Source organism: Passer montanus, unplaced genomic scaffold (assembly GCF_014805655.1).
Source record: "Passer montanus isolate IOZ18808 unplaced genomic scaffold, ASM1480565v1 scaffold89, whole genome shotgun sequence".
Classification (NCBI taxonomy): Eukaryota; Metazoa; Chordata; class Aves; order Passeriformes; family Passeridae; genus Passer; species Passer montanus.
The window spans coordinates 2286376-2299282 of NW_024374256.1; the positions used below are offsets into that span (position 1 = coordinate 2286376).

Genomic DNA, 12907 nt, shown 5'->3' on the forward strand with positions numbered 1-12907 from the left:
TGGTACCAGATGGGAGCTCCCTCCTGCTGCACCCAGCAGGGCTCTGAGGGATCCAGATTTTCCTGACTCCAGGAGTCAGGAGGAGGCTGAGGGAAACAATTCCTGCCCAGAGAAGTTCCAGCAATCCCGTGCTGAGCTCTGCTTGCTCAGCCATCACGGTGGTGGTGGCTTTGAGTGCGTGTGGTGATCCAAAGTGCAGATTTTCCAAAGGAAATCCTGATTTATCAACAGCTGTCAGTCAGAATGAGTGGAGAAGGACCCAAAAAAGGGACATGTGGCACTGCAGGGCAGCTCATGGCACTGAGGCAGCCTCTGTTTGAAGGGCAGGAGGTGTTTGACTGTGTCCTCTGGGCTGGAGTCCTCCAAAGGACTCCCAAGTGCTCCCAGTCCAGGGAATGTCAATCTTTGCTGCTTGAGTGCCCCAGAAGCCATTCCCTACAACAGTCAGTGAGGGACAGGAGCTTTATTGCTGTTCTTGCTCTGTCCCTGTGTCCTTCCCAGTCCTGAGCTGCCGCTTCAGCATCCAGGGAAGGAGAGAAATTCCCATTTTTCCTGTGGATTTTGGTCTGGCACCCTCCCTGACGGGCAGAGCTGTTGCCATAGATGCAGCTGAAACCTGGTTCCCAGTGCCTTTGTTCCTGGCCTCTGAAGTCGGGGATTTGCATGTGGAAACCAGTCAGAAAATTTCCAATTAACTCCCATTTTGATGAGGGGAAAATGGCTTTTTGTCTTTCAAAAGCTCGCCTCTAATTATAACTCTCATTTTCAGTGTATTTCAAGGTTTCTTTCCTATCTTGAAAGGCAAAAATGGGAGTCAGTTCTATTTTTAGCTTCCTTTACATATATATATATATGTTAACATACAGGCTTTGGACTTGGAGATTTTGCCAAAAACACTCTCAGAAGAGTTTTCCTTCAGGCTGGTTTGGAGTCAGAGATGTGAGTTTGGCTGTTGGCCAGAATCCTACGTGACCTTTCTTGGAGCAGCAGCTTCAGTGTCCTCCTGCCTTCCCTGAGCAGGATCATCCATTTCCAGGATTAGAAATGGAGAGGCAGCAGAAATCCCGCCCGGATCGATCCGTCCTCATGGGGCTGCAGCAGAGGGACAGTGACAAATCCCCATCCCCTCCCGTGTCACTGTGACAGGGACTGGGACCTGTTGCCTTTGGAGGTGGTTGGGATCCAGGTGCTGGGGAGAGTGGTAGGTGGAAATTGGGATCCTCATGGATTCAGTGCAGCTGGATCAAGGCTCAGAGCTCCCTTGGATCCTCGTGTCATCTACAGGGAGGACAGAACCCCTGAGTTTTAGGTTGGGGTGAAATCCAGGAGGGTTTTCAAGGCTCAAACAGGATTCCATCCTCATGGATTCACTGCAGCTGGATCAAAGCTTAGAGCTCCCTTGGATCCTCGTGTCATTTACAGGGAGGACAGTATCCTTGAGCTGTGTGTAGGGGCTGAAATCCAGGTGGGTTTTCATGGCTTGGAATCCTCATGGATTCACTGCAGCTGGATCAAAGCTCCACTGGCTCCTCGTGTCCTCTCCATGGAGGACAGAACCTCTGAGTTTTGGGTTGGGGTGAAATCCAGGAGAGTTTTCATGGCTTGGAATCCTCATGGATTCACTGCAGCTGGATCAAAGCTTTGAGCTCCCTTGGATCCTCGTGTCATTTACAGGGAGGACAGTACCCCTGAGCTGTAGGTGGGGATGAAATCCTGGTGGGTTTTCGTGGCTTAGAATCCTCATGGCTTCACTACAGCTGGATCAAAGCTCCACTGGATCCCGGTGCTCTCTCCAGGGGTGACAGAACCCCTGTGCTGTAGGTAGCCGGTTCAATACCGGTGGCTTTTTATGGCTTGGAATCCTCATGGATTCACTGCAGCTGGATCAAAGCTCCACTGAATCCTGGTGCTCTCTCCAGTGGGGACAGAACCCCTGAGTTTTGGGTTGGGGTGAAATCCAGGTGGGTTTTCATAGCCCAAACAGGATTCCATCCTCATGGATTCACTGCAGCTGGATCAAAGCTTTGAGCTCCCTTGGATCCTCGTGTCATTTACAGGGAGGACAGAACCCCTGAGCTGTAGGTGGGGATGAAATCCTGGTGGGTTTTCGTGGCTTAGAATCCTCATGGCTTCACTACAGCTGGATCAAAGCTCCACTGGATCCCGGTGCTCTCTCCAGGGGTGACAGAACCCCTGAGCTGTAGGTAGGGGGTGAAATCCTGGTGGGTTTTTATGGCTTGGAATCCTCATGGATTCGCTGCAGCTGGATCAAAGCTCCCTTGGCTCCTCGTGTCCCCTCCGTGGAGGACAGAACCCATTTACCACCCCACAAACCCCCATTATCCCCTGCAGAATACGACCTGGAGCCGTGTGACGAGCCGGAGGTGCCAGCCTACAGCATCAGGAAGGGGCTGCAGTTCGGCGTGGGGGACGTGCTGAGCTTCTCGTGCTTCCCGGGGTACCGGCTGGAGGGAGCGGCCCGGATCACCTGCCTGGGCGGGAGGCGGCGTGTGTGGAGCTCCCCTCTGCCAAGGTGTGTTGGTAGGTGGTCATGTGCTTTCATTTTGCTTGGCTGGTCCCGCTGTGCTGCACTGTTGAGGTGGGCAGGGATGGATGGGGGCACCCCTGGGATGGGTGACATCCTTGGGATGGAGGGGTGGCATTCCCTGGGATGGAGGGGTGATATTCCCTGGGATGGAGGGGTGACATTCCCTGGGATAGCTGGGAGCACCCCTAGGATGGGTGACATCCCTGGGATGGATGGGAACACGCCTGGGATGGGTGATGTCCCCCAGGGTGGATGGGTGACATCCCCTGGGATGGAGAAGTGACATCCCCTGGGATGGAGGGGTGACATTCCCTGGGATGGAGGGATGACATCCTCTGGGATTGCTGGGAGCACCCCTAGGATGGGTGACATCCCCTGGGATGGAGGGATGACATCCTCTGGCATTGCTGGGAGCACCCCTAGGATGGGTGACATCCCTGGGATGGATGGGAAGCACCCCTGGGATGGGTGACATCCCTGGGATGGAGAGGTGACATCCCCCAGGGTGGTTGGGTGAGATGGGATGGGTGACATCCCCAGGGTGGATGGCTGATATCCCCCAGGATGGATGGCAGCACCCCTGGGATGGAGGGGTGACATCCCTGGGATTGTTTGGGAGCACCCATGGGATGAGTGACATCCCCTGGGATGGAAGGGAGCACCCCTAGCATGGGTGACACCCCTGGGATGATGGAGGGGTGACATCCTGGGATGGTTGGGCGCATCCCTGGGATGGGTGACATCCCCCGGATGGGAACACGCCTGGGATGGGTGATGTCCCCCAGGGTGGATGGGTGACATCCCCTGGGATGGAGAAGTGACATCCCCTGGGATGGAGGGGTGACATTCCCTGGGATGGAGGGATGACATCCTCTGGGATTGCTGGGAGCACCCCTAGGATGGGTGACATCCCTGGGATGGATGGGAGCACCCCTGGGATGGGTGACGTCCCCCAGGGTGGAGGGGTGACATCCCCTGGGATGGAGAGGTGACATCCCCCAGGGTGGTTGGGTGAGATGGGATGGGTGACATCCCCAGGGTGGATGGCTGATATCCCCCAGGATGGATGGGAGCACCCCTGGGATGGAGGGGTGACATCCCTGGGATTGTTTGGGAGCACCCATGGGATGAGTGACATCCCCTGGGATGGAAGGGAGCACCCCTAGCATGGGTGACACCCCTGGGATGATGGAGGGGTGACATCCTGGGATGGTTGGGCGCATCCCTGGGATGGGTGACATCCCCCAGGATGAGGGTCTGACACCCCTGGGGTGTTTGGGAGCACCCCTAGCATGTGTGACATCCCTGGGATGGGTGACATCCCCCAGGATGAAGGTCTGACACCCTTGGGGTGTTTGGGAGCACCCCTAGCATGTGTGACATCCCTGGGATGGGTGACATCCCCCCAGGATGGGACCAATCCAGAGCAGGGATGGGGGAGCTGCTCCAGGCCTTGGGAAAAAGATGTCACACCTTTTTTTTTTGATGTAGAATTTCAATAGGAAATCTTTCCCAGCTCTGCTCACCCAGAGCCTGGGGGATTCCTCCAGACCAGCCAGGGCAGGGCTCTCACCTGGTGGCCAGACCTGCTCAGGAGATTGTCCTGAGCTCTGGGTGGCCCTTGAGGGCCACTGCAGGGCAGAGCTCCCCAGCAGAGCCAGCTGCTGCCTCCTCCCAGCCCATGGTGCCGAATTTCCCAGCTCTGCTGAGCTCTGGGGCCTCACCCTGCTGGGACAGGCAGGAATAACAATCAGGCTGCAGATAAAACTCATCAGGGGAATGAAAATCAAAAAAACAAATCATTTCCAGAGCTTTGAACTTGAGCCTCAGACAGCAGCACTGCGTGGACACCCTGGCTGCTGTTCCTGGCTCAGAATTGACAGCCTGGGTTTATCATAACAGGGCAAAGTCAGGGCTGATGGCCCAGAGCTCTGTGGCAGGGTGACAGCTCTGTCACGATGTCCCCACTGCCTGCTCAGATCTGCCTGGATAGGGATGGAAATGGGAGACTGGCTCATTAAGATCACAGGAGATTTAATTGCTTTTCCAGACACTCTGTATTCATCTCCTGTCCTAGAGATGGTCTGGGGAGAACTCAGAGTGGTTTTTGTTCCTTTGTCCAAGCCCTCTGGCCAGGACAGCTCCCTGAGATGTCCCCAGCATTGTTCCTGGGGAATCTGTGCCAAAATTCTGCTTTTCATCCATGGCAAGAGCAGAGGACAAAGTCACCTCCAGAGAGCCTCCTCTGGGTGCATCTCCTGCTGCCTCCTTCCTTAACCTTCCCTGGAGGAGCAGCAGAGCCAGGAGCTGCCCTGGGATGGTTCCTCATGCTCCAGGAGCTGCCCTGGGATGGTTCCCTGAGCTCCAGGAGCTGCCCTGGGATGGTTCCTTCAGCTCCAGGAGCTGCCCTGGGATGGTTCCTTCAGCTCCAGGAGCTGCCCTGGGATGGTTCCTTCAGCTCCAGGAGCTGCCCTGGGATGGTTCCTTCAGCTCCAGGAGCTGCCCTGGGATGGTTCCTCATCTCCAGGAGCTGCCCTGGGATGGTTCCCTCATCTTCAGGAGGTGTGGGGACTCAGGGACGTGAGGTTGATCCCAAAAACTGCTCTGGGGGGACTTTGGAGTGCCTGTCCCCAGCCCTGCCTGCACAGCCCCAGAGGAGCAGGCAGGCAGTGTTTGACAGCAGAAAATCTTGCAGGGTAAACAGGCTGGGAAAACAGTGAGTCACGGCTCGCTCGTGTGGGAGCTCGGCAGGAGGAACAGAAAATCCTCAGCGTGGGGTTGTTCTGAGGCAGATCCACACTGATTTATACAGATTTCCCACAGATTTTCTGCAGGTCCACACAGATTTCACAGAGATTCACACAGATTTATATTTGCACAGATTCCTCACAGATCTCCCCCCAAATCTCCACAGATTTCCCACAGATCCCCCCAAATTTCCACAGATTTCCCACAAATCCACACAGATTTCACCGAGATACACACAGATTTACATTTACACAGATCCCCCACAGATTCACCCAAATTCCCACAGATTCCCCGCAGATTCACATAGATCCCCCAACTTTCCACAGATTCCCCACAGATCCACACAGATTTCACAGAGATTCACACAGATTTACATTTACACAGATTCCCCACAGATTCACACAGATCTCCCCCAAATTCCCCCCTGATTTCTCACAGATCCACACAGATTTCACAGAGATTCACACAGATTTACATTTACACAGATTCCCCACAGATTCACACAGATCTCCCCCAAATTCCCCCCTGATTTCTCACAGATCCACACAGATTTCACAGAGATTCACACAGATTTACATTTACACAGATTCCCCACAGATTCACACAGATCTCCCCCAAATTCCCCCCTGATTTCTCACAGATCCACACAGATTTCACAGAGATTGACACAGATTTAGCAGAGCTTCACACAGATTTATATTTACACAGATTCCCCCCAGATCCCACCCCAAATGATTCCCCACAGATTTACATTTACAGATTCTGAAGGAGGAGAGAAGCCTGGCTAGGAGAATGTGATGGAAAAGGGGACAGTCTGCAGGTTGTAGTGAATAACAACAGGTTGTAGTGAATAACAACAGGTTGTAGTGAGTAACAACAGGTTGTAGTGAGTAACAACAGGCAGAATCTCCTTTCCTTGCTGCTGCAGAAGGGCTGAGCAGCTTCAGAGGAGTCTCCTGCATGTGTGGTGTGGCCAGAACACACGTGGGGTCACTGAAATGTGCCTTTGTGTCTCGGTGCAGCTGAGTGTGGCTCGTCTGTGACGGGAACCCAGGGCGTGCTGCTGTCCCCCAACTACCCCCTGAACTACAACAACAACCACGAGTGCATCTACTCCATCCAGAGCCAGCCTGGCAAGGGCATCCAGCTGAAAGCCAGGACCTTCGAGCTGGAGGCTGGAGATGTCCTCAAGGTAATTCTGGCTCGGGCAGTGGAGCTGCTCAGGAGAGCAACGTCTCTAAATGCTCCAAAATTTTGATGGGATTCAGTGGGAGTGACCTCTGTGTCACCCCAGTGCCATGGAGTGATTGCCATGGCAGTTTGGAAGACTAAATTTCCCCCAGACCAGCTAAACTTCAGCTCTCACCTGTGGGATTGCACAGGAAAAACTTCTCATCCATCAGAAGGGTGAGGGTTTGAGCATTATTTTAGTGCTTTGAAGAATCAAGGCTGGTTTGTCCCAAAAAGGGGCTGATTGAAGTGCAGAACTCCAGACTCTGCTCAGATTATTCAAGCTCCAGGACTCTGTGGAAGAGGAGACAAATCCAGGCTGAGTTTTTTATTAACCAAAAGAATGGTTTTGAAGGAGGCATTAATATTGCAAGGATGTGCTGAGCCGTCTTCCCAGGAATGCCTCTGTCCTCATTGAAGTGTCACACTCCAGGAGAGGTGTAATCCACGTTTCCAGCTCACAAATGACTGGAAAGGGAGAAAGATTTCCTGTTAATGCAAGAAATGTACTCCTTGTCAGAGGAATTACGTTCTCTCAGCAGGTTTGTCATCAGCTGCTCATCTGAGGAAAGTTCCTATCGATCTCCATTGGTGAGGAGCTGCTCTTGGTCCTCACAAAAGGAAGGAAGAAAAAAACCCATTTGTGTTTTTCTTAAATCACAGCAAATTCAAGGCTCATCTCTGAGTCAGTCTGGGGGGAAGAACGTGGGTTTTTTCAGTAGCTGCTCCTTGGGAAAGAGAGCTGAGGAGATGCAGCCCTGTGAGCAGAGTAAAGCAGGGCTGAGGAGGAGGGTGCAGATCCTCCAGGTGGAAATGCTGCTCCTCAGGTGGGCAGCACTGTGGAGTTTCAAGTCAGACTTTTAGCTGACATCTCTGGATCTCAGCTCACATTGCCTGAAGGATTTGTCCCTGTTTGCACCTGTGGATCCAGGGACTGCTAGATCACTTGTGGGACAAATCCTGAAGGGTTAGAGTTGCTTTTCCAGCCTGATGCTGGAATTCAGAGTGGGGCTGGTTCTTTCCTTCCCTTTCCCCTCCAACACCCAGGATCAGCTCAGTGCCAGGAGCAAATTCCTTAATTTGAGGTGACTCCAAATCAGGGCATTTATCAGGAGCTGCTGGCTCTTCCTGGGAAGCTGCTCCACCAAAAACAGCCAAAGGACAGCCCAGGGTGTTGCTGTGAGCAGAGCAGGGACAAGGTGGGATAAATTCCTCATCATTTCTCCGTTCTAGAGCTCAGTGAAACTGAAGAGAAATCCTGGAATGGTTTGGGTGGGAAGGGACCTTAAGGATCATCCAGTGCCACCCCTGTCAGGGCAGGGACACCTTCCCCTGTCCCAGGGTGCTCCAAGACTTGTCCAACTTTGCCGTGGGTACTGCCATGGATCCAGGGGCAGCCACAGCCGCTCTGGGCAGTGATGGTTTGATCCCTGGAGTAGCACAGGGATGTCTTTTCCAGGCTGGATTTCTTGTTTCCCCCAGGTCTACGATGGCACCAACAGCTCTGCCCGGCTGCTGGGCACCTTCAGCCACTCGGAGCTGCTGGGCACCAGCATCAACAGCACCTCCAGCTCCATGTGGCTGGAGTTCATCACCGACGCTGCCAACACCAGCAAAGGCTTCGAGCTGCAGTTCTCCAGTGAGTTTCAATCCCGTGTGTGCTGGCAATCCCACAGGTCAAGGTGTATTTTTATGGTTTTGTGTTGCACGTGAGCAAAGAGTTCATTCTGAGGTGATCTTGCACCCAAAGCGGAGTTGGAGTTTGGGAGAACACAGAATCCCAGGATTACTGAGGGTGGAAAAGCCCTCCAAGCCCATCTAGTCCAAGCTGTGCCTGATCCCGACCTTGTCACTGAGTGCCACATGCAGCCATTCCTTGGACACCTCCAAGGACGGGCACTCCAAACCGCCCTGGGCAGCCCCTTCCAACCCTTTCCATGGAGAAACCCTCCCCTGGCACAGCTCGAGGCTGTTTCCTCTTCTCCTGTCCCTGTTCCCTGGGATATGACCAAACCTTTCCTGTCGATCCAAAAATTCAGATCAAAACTCCAACATTCATTAAAACCCCTCTAATTTCCAACACGGCCCTTTTGATTCCCAACAAATCGTTGTCAGAAGGAAACACCACCATGGCTTTGTGTGAAACCCTGCTGGCTGTGAAATCCCCAGTGCCAACAGCTGCCCTTCCTCCCTGCTGCAGGTTTTGAGCTCATCAAGTGCGAGGACCCCGGCGTGCCCCAGTTTGGGTACAAGGTGCACGACGAGGGACACTTTGCTGGCAGCTCGGTGTCCTTCAGCTGTGACCCTGGCTACACCCTGAGAGGCACCAGGGTGCTGGTGTGCCTGACAGGGGAGAGGAGAGCCTGGGACCAGCCCCTGCCAACCTGCGTGGGTGAGACTCCTCCTCCTCCTCTTCCTCTTCCTCTTCCTCTTCCTCTTCCTCTTCCTCTTCCTCTTCCTCTTCCTCTTCCTCTTCCTCTTCCTCTTCCTCCTCCTCCTCCTCCTCCTCTTCCTCCTCCTCCAGCACCTCCAGGGAGAGATTTCCTTGGATCCCACACCCTGCACACCCTTGGTCCCTGCTTTGCTGATCCACTGACATTAACTCTGCTGTTAATTGCATCTACACGAATTAAGTTGTGGGTGGTGAGGGTCTTTGAGATGGAGACACCTCCTCCTCTGCCAAAACTTCCAGGGAGAGATTTCCTTGGATCCCACACCCTGCACACCCTTGGTCCCTGTTTTGCTGATCCATTGACATTAGTTCTGCTGTTAATTACATCTGCACTAATTAAGTTGTGTGTGGTGAAGGTCCTTGAGATGGAGACACCTCCTCCTCTGCTAAAACTTCCAGGAATTTATTTCCTTGTGGGTTCCCCACCCTGACCATATTTTGTTCCTGCTTTGCTGATCCATTGACATTAACTCTGCTATTAATTACTCCCATCTGCACTAATTAAGTTGTGGTGAGGATCCTCTGTGAGGCATCTCAAGATGGAGACACCTCCTGCTCCTCCAAAACCTCCAGGAAATTATTTTCTTCTGGATTCCATGCCCTGTCCTTGGTCCTTGCTTTGCTGATCCACTGACATTAACTCTGCTGTTAATTGCATCTACACTAATTAAGTTGTGTGTGGTGAGGGTCCTTGAGGTGGAGACACCTCCTGCTCTGCCAAAACTTCCAGGAAATTATTTCTTTGGATCCCACACCCTGACCACCTTCTGTCCCTGCTTTGCTCATCCATGTGACATTAACTCTCATATTAATTGCATCTGCATTAATTAAGTTGTGAGGCATCTCGAGATGGAGACATCTCCTGCACCTCCAGGAAATTATTTCCTTGTGGATTGCCCACCCTGACCACGCTTTGCTGATCCATTGACATTAACTCTGCTATTAATTGCCCGTCTGCACTAATTAATGTGGTGAGGATCCTGTGTGAGACAGAGAGCACTCGAAGCAGCTTTGACATGAAACACTCTGCCCTGAACACACATTTGACAAAGGTTTTTTGCTTCCTTGCGCTGTTCCAGCCTTGTCCTTTCACTCTGGACGTGTTGAAGTGAGTGGCACTTCCTGATAGTGACATCAACGCGTGTCCTGGCATGTGACAGCTCCCAGCCAGGTTTATTTGAGAGCTGCCTGACACCTGATCCCATCCCCAGACATTTCAATTCCCTTTGCCGAGTTCCCTTTCACCTGCAGCTCTTCTTGCTTGGAAAATTCTGATTTTGTGTGTTAAATGAATGGGGCTGATTGCTGATTGCTGATTCCTGCCCTGCTGTGCCCAGGACTTGGGGAACTTGTTGGACACTGAGTCCCCTGGGAAATCTCCACACCCAGGGCTGTGCTCAGCCCCTGGCACTCCATGTTCTCTCTCCCAGGAGGCAGGACCCTTCCTTGGCTGGGATTTTAGCCTCATTTATTGATGTAAAAAGGGAAATCTCTGTCATTTGTGCATTTTCTTAACCTTCACCCTGTTTGCTCTACATGTGTTGGATATGAGGCCATGTCTGAGCGTGTGGAAATTAAAAAGAAATTAAAGAAAACTCAAAGAAATGAAAATTTGAATGGATATGTTATGGAAATTACTCCAAATCCTCACGTTCTTTGCAGTTCATTTACAGTGACATTTACAAGTTCTTTGCCTTCTTATCCTTCATTTTCTGATGAATCCAAGCAGAGGAGCAGAGCTCCTTCACTCCCCACGTGTGGAGCAGGGAAGCAGGATCCTGCCAGGCTCTGCCTTTGCTCCCTGGGGATTCAGAAAGGTGCAGGGAAGCTTTGCCAGGTGCTCAGAATGAGCACAGAAATGCAGAATAGTTCTGAGAACTCAGCTGAATTCAATGATTCTCTTCATCTTCGTAAGCTTTTAGAATCCTTGGAAAAAGCCAGGAACAATCTGTGTTGCAGGGTGAGATTGTTACCAAGCAAGAGCCACAGAAAACCACGAATCTCCCCCCTAACCCCATAAATATTTTTGTTGCAGCTGAATGTGGAGGGACAATCAGAGGAGAGGCCTCGGGACGGATCCTTTCTCCAGGATATCCAACCCCCTATGACCACAACCTCAACTGCATCTGGACCATCGAGGCAGAGCCTGGATGCACCATTGGGTGAGCTGGGCTCCTGTGGTTTGGCTTCTTTTCCACGTGGAGCTGATTTTTCCAGGTCAAAAATTAAATAAAGCAAAGGGGGAGAAGCTGCTGTCGCTCTGAGAGGGACGAGCAGGGAGAAGTCACTGCTTTGGTTCCAGAATCAGGGAGTGGTGTAGGCTGGGGTTAAGGATTTACAGGGACATTTCCCACCAGCCCAGGCTGCTCAGAGCCCCCTGTGGCATCACTGCTCCTCTGTTTCCAGCCAGGTGTGTCCCCTGTGTGTCACAGCCCTGGGTGGTGACACCAGACCCTGTCCTGGTGCTGCCCATGGTGCTCTGAGCTCAAACACCCCAGAGCTTTGGTGTCCATGGACAGCTTTCCACCCCATTCCTTAAAGGGTTAATCCAGAATCAAACCCTTTCTCCACCAGATTAATGAGGAACTTCCCAAAAGTGCTGAATGGCCTCGTGACACAATCCTGGAATGAGGAATGTGTTGTGGGAAATCACTGGGAATGTCCCAGGATCCAGGCAGTTCCTGCTCCCTCATCCTTCACTTCTGTCCCACCACCCCTACAGTGATTTTTGCCCAGCCCTGCCAAACCCTTCAGGGCTGCCCTGGGTGTTCCCACAGATTCCAGGCTGGCCAAAGCCCACAGAAAACTGGAATATTTGGACAAGCCAAGCTTTGACTGAGTGGTGGGATTTGAGGGGGAGAAATGCACCTTAAAAGTTCTGAATAATAATAATAATAATAATAATAATAATAATAATAATAATAATAATCCTGTCCTATCAGAGTTCCCAGTGTTTGTCAGCCATTCCTGGCTCATCCCAAGCCTGTGGCTGTTCCATCCTGAATTCCTTCCCCCTCAATCCCATTTTTTCCTCCCTGCTGCCTCAGCACCCATCACCTCTCCAGCACAGCCTGTCCCTCAGGGTGAGCTCCGTGCTGCTTTTAGCCCGTGGAGTTCTGCTGGAGACGGGTTTGGTCTGGTGTTTTCATCTTTATTTAATGCAGAAATTCTCTCCATTAGCACTGCCCTTTGGAATGGCTCAATAATGGATGGGTTTGGGTGTGAACAGAGGAGAAAAAGCCCAGCCAAAGCAGCTGAGTCCCTGCACAGGCAGCTTCCACTTGAAATCTCCTCTATTTTTATTCTCCTGGAAAAGGTTTTTATAGGACAGGGTAGAGAGGTCCCTTTTTCCCCCCATCCAGGGGCTGCTTCAGCAACTTTGCTCTTGTAATCCCTAAAAACACGCGTATGAGCAGAGATTTGGGATCAACCAAAGGCTTGGAAGAGGCCAGCAGTGAAAGGAGAAGGTTCCAGGAGGTGTCAGAGCCACACACACCTGGTGACCCTGCCTTTCCCAGAGATCAGAGCTCCCTTTCCCTGCCCTTTCATTTCCCAGCTCCAGCAGCACAGCTGATCTCAGGGGAGTGGAGAGAGCACATTCCCAGCAACTTCATTTTTATGGTAATCCATTGGAAAAATAATCCTCTTCACGCATGATACAATTGTATAAAGCTCTCATTTATAACTTACATGAAAATTAATCAGCAGAGCTTTTGGAATGAAGCTGTATCTGCACAGCACGAGGGGAAGGGCAGGGGGGTGAGGAGGGGAGAAAAATGAGTCTGCACTTTAGAGCCATGAAAGGGAAGGGGCTGCTCTTGCAGAGGGGATTGATCTGGGGCTTGGAGTGCCTTGGTTGGGCTGGGAGAGCTGGGGGAGAGGAGGAAGGAGGAGGAAAAGGAGGAGGGGGTGCTGGAAAATGGATGGAA

At 52.1% G+C, this 12907-nt stretch overlaps 1 protein-coding gene across 1 annotated transcript in view; it reads left to right on the forward strand.

Moving 5' to 3' along the window:
• Positions 1-12907, forward strand: part of CSMD2 (CUB and Sushi multiple domains 2) — a 243818-nt gene that overhangs the window by 165622 nt on the left and 65289 nt on the right. Inside the window, exons 22-26 of the mRNA XM_039733794.1 lie at positions 2353-2541; positions 6319-6488; positions 8009-8165; positions 8727-8918; positions 11014-11140. Coding sequence (XP_039589728.1) covers positions 2353-2541; positions 6319-6488; positions 8009-8165; positions 8727-8918; positions 11014-11140 — 835 coding nt within the window. The remainder of the gene's footprint in view (positions 1-2352; positions 2542-6318; positions 6489-8008; positions 8166-8726; positions 8919-11013; positions 11141-12907) is intronic.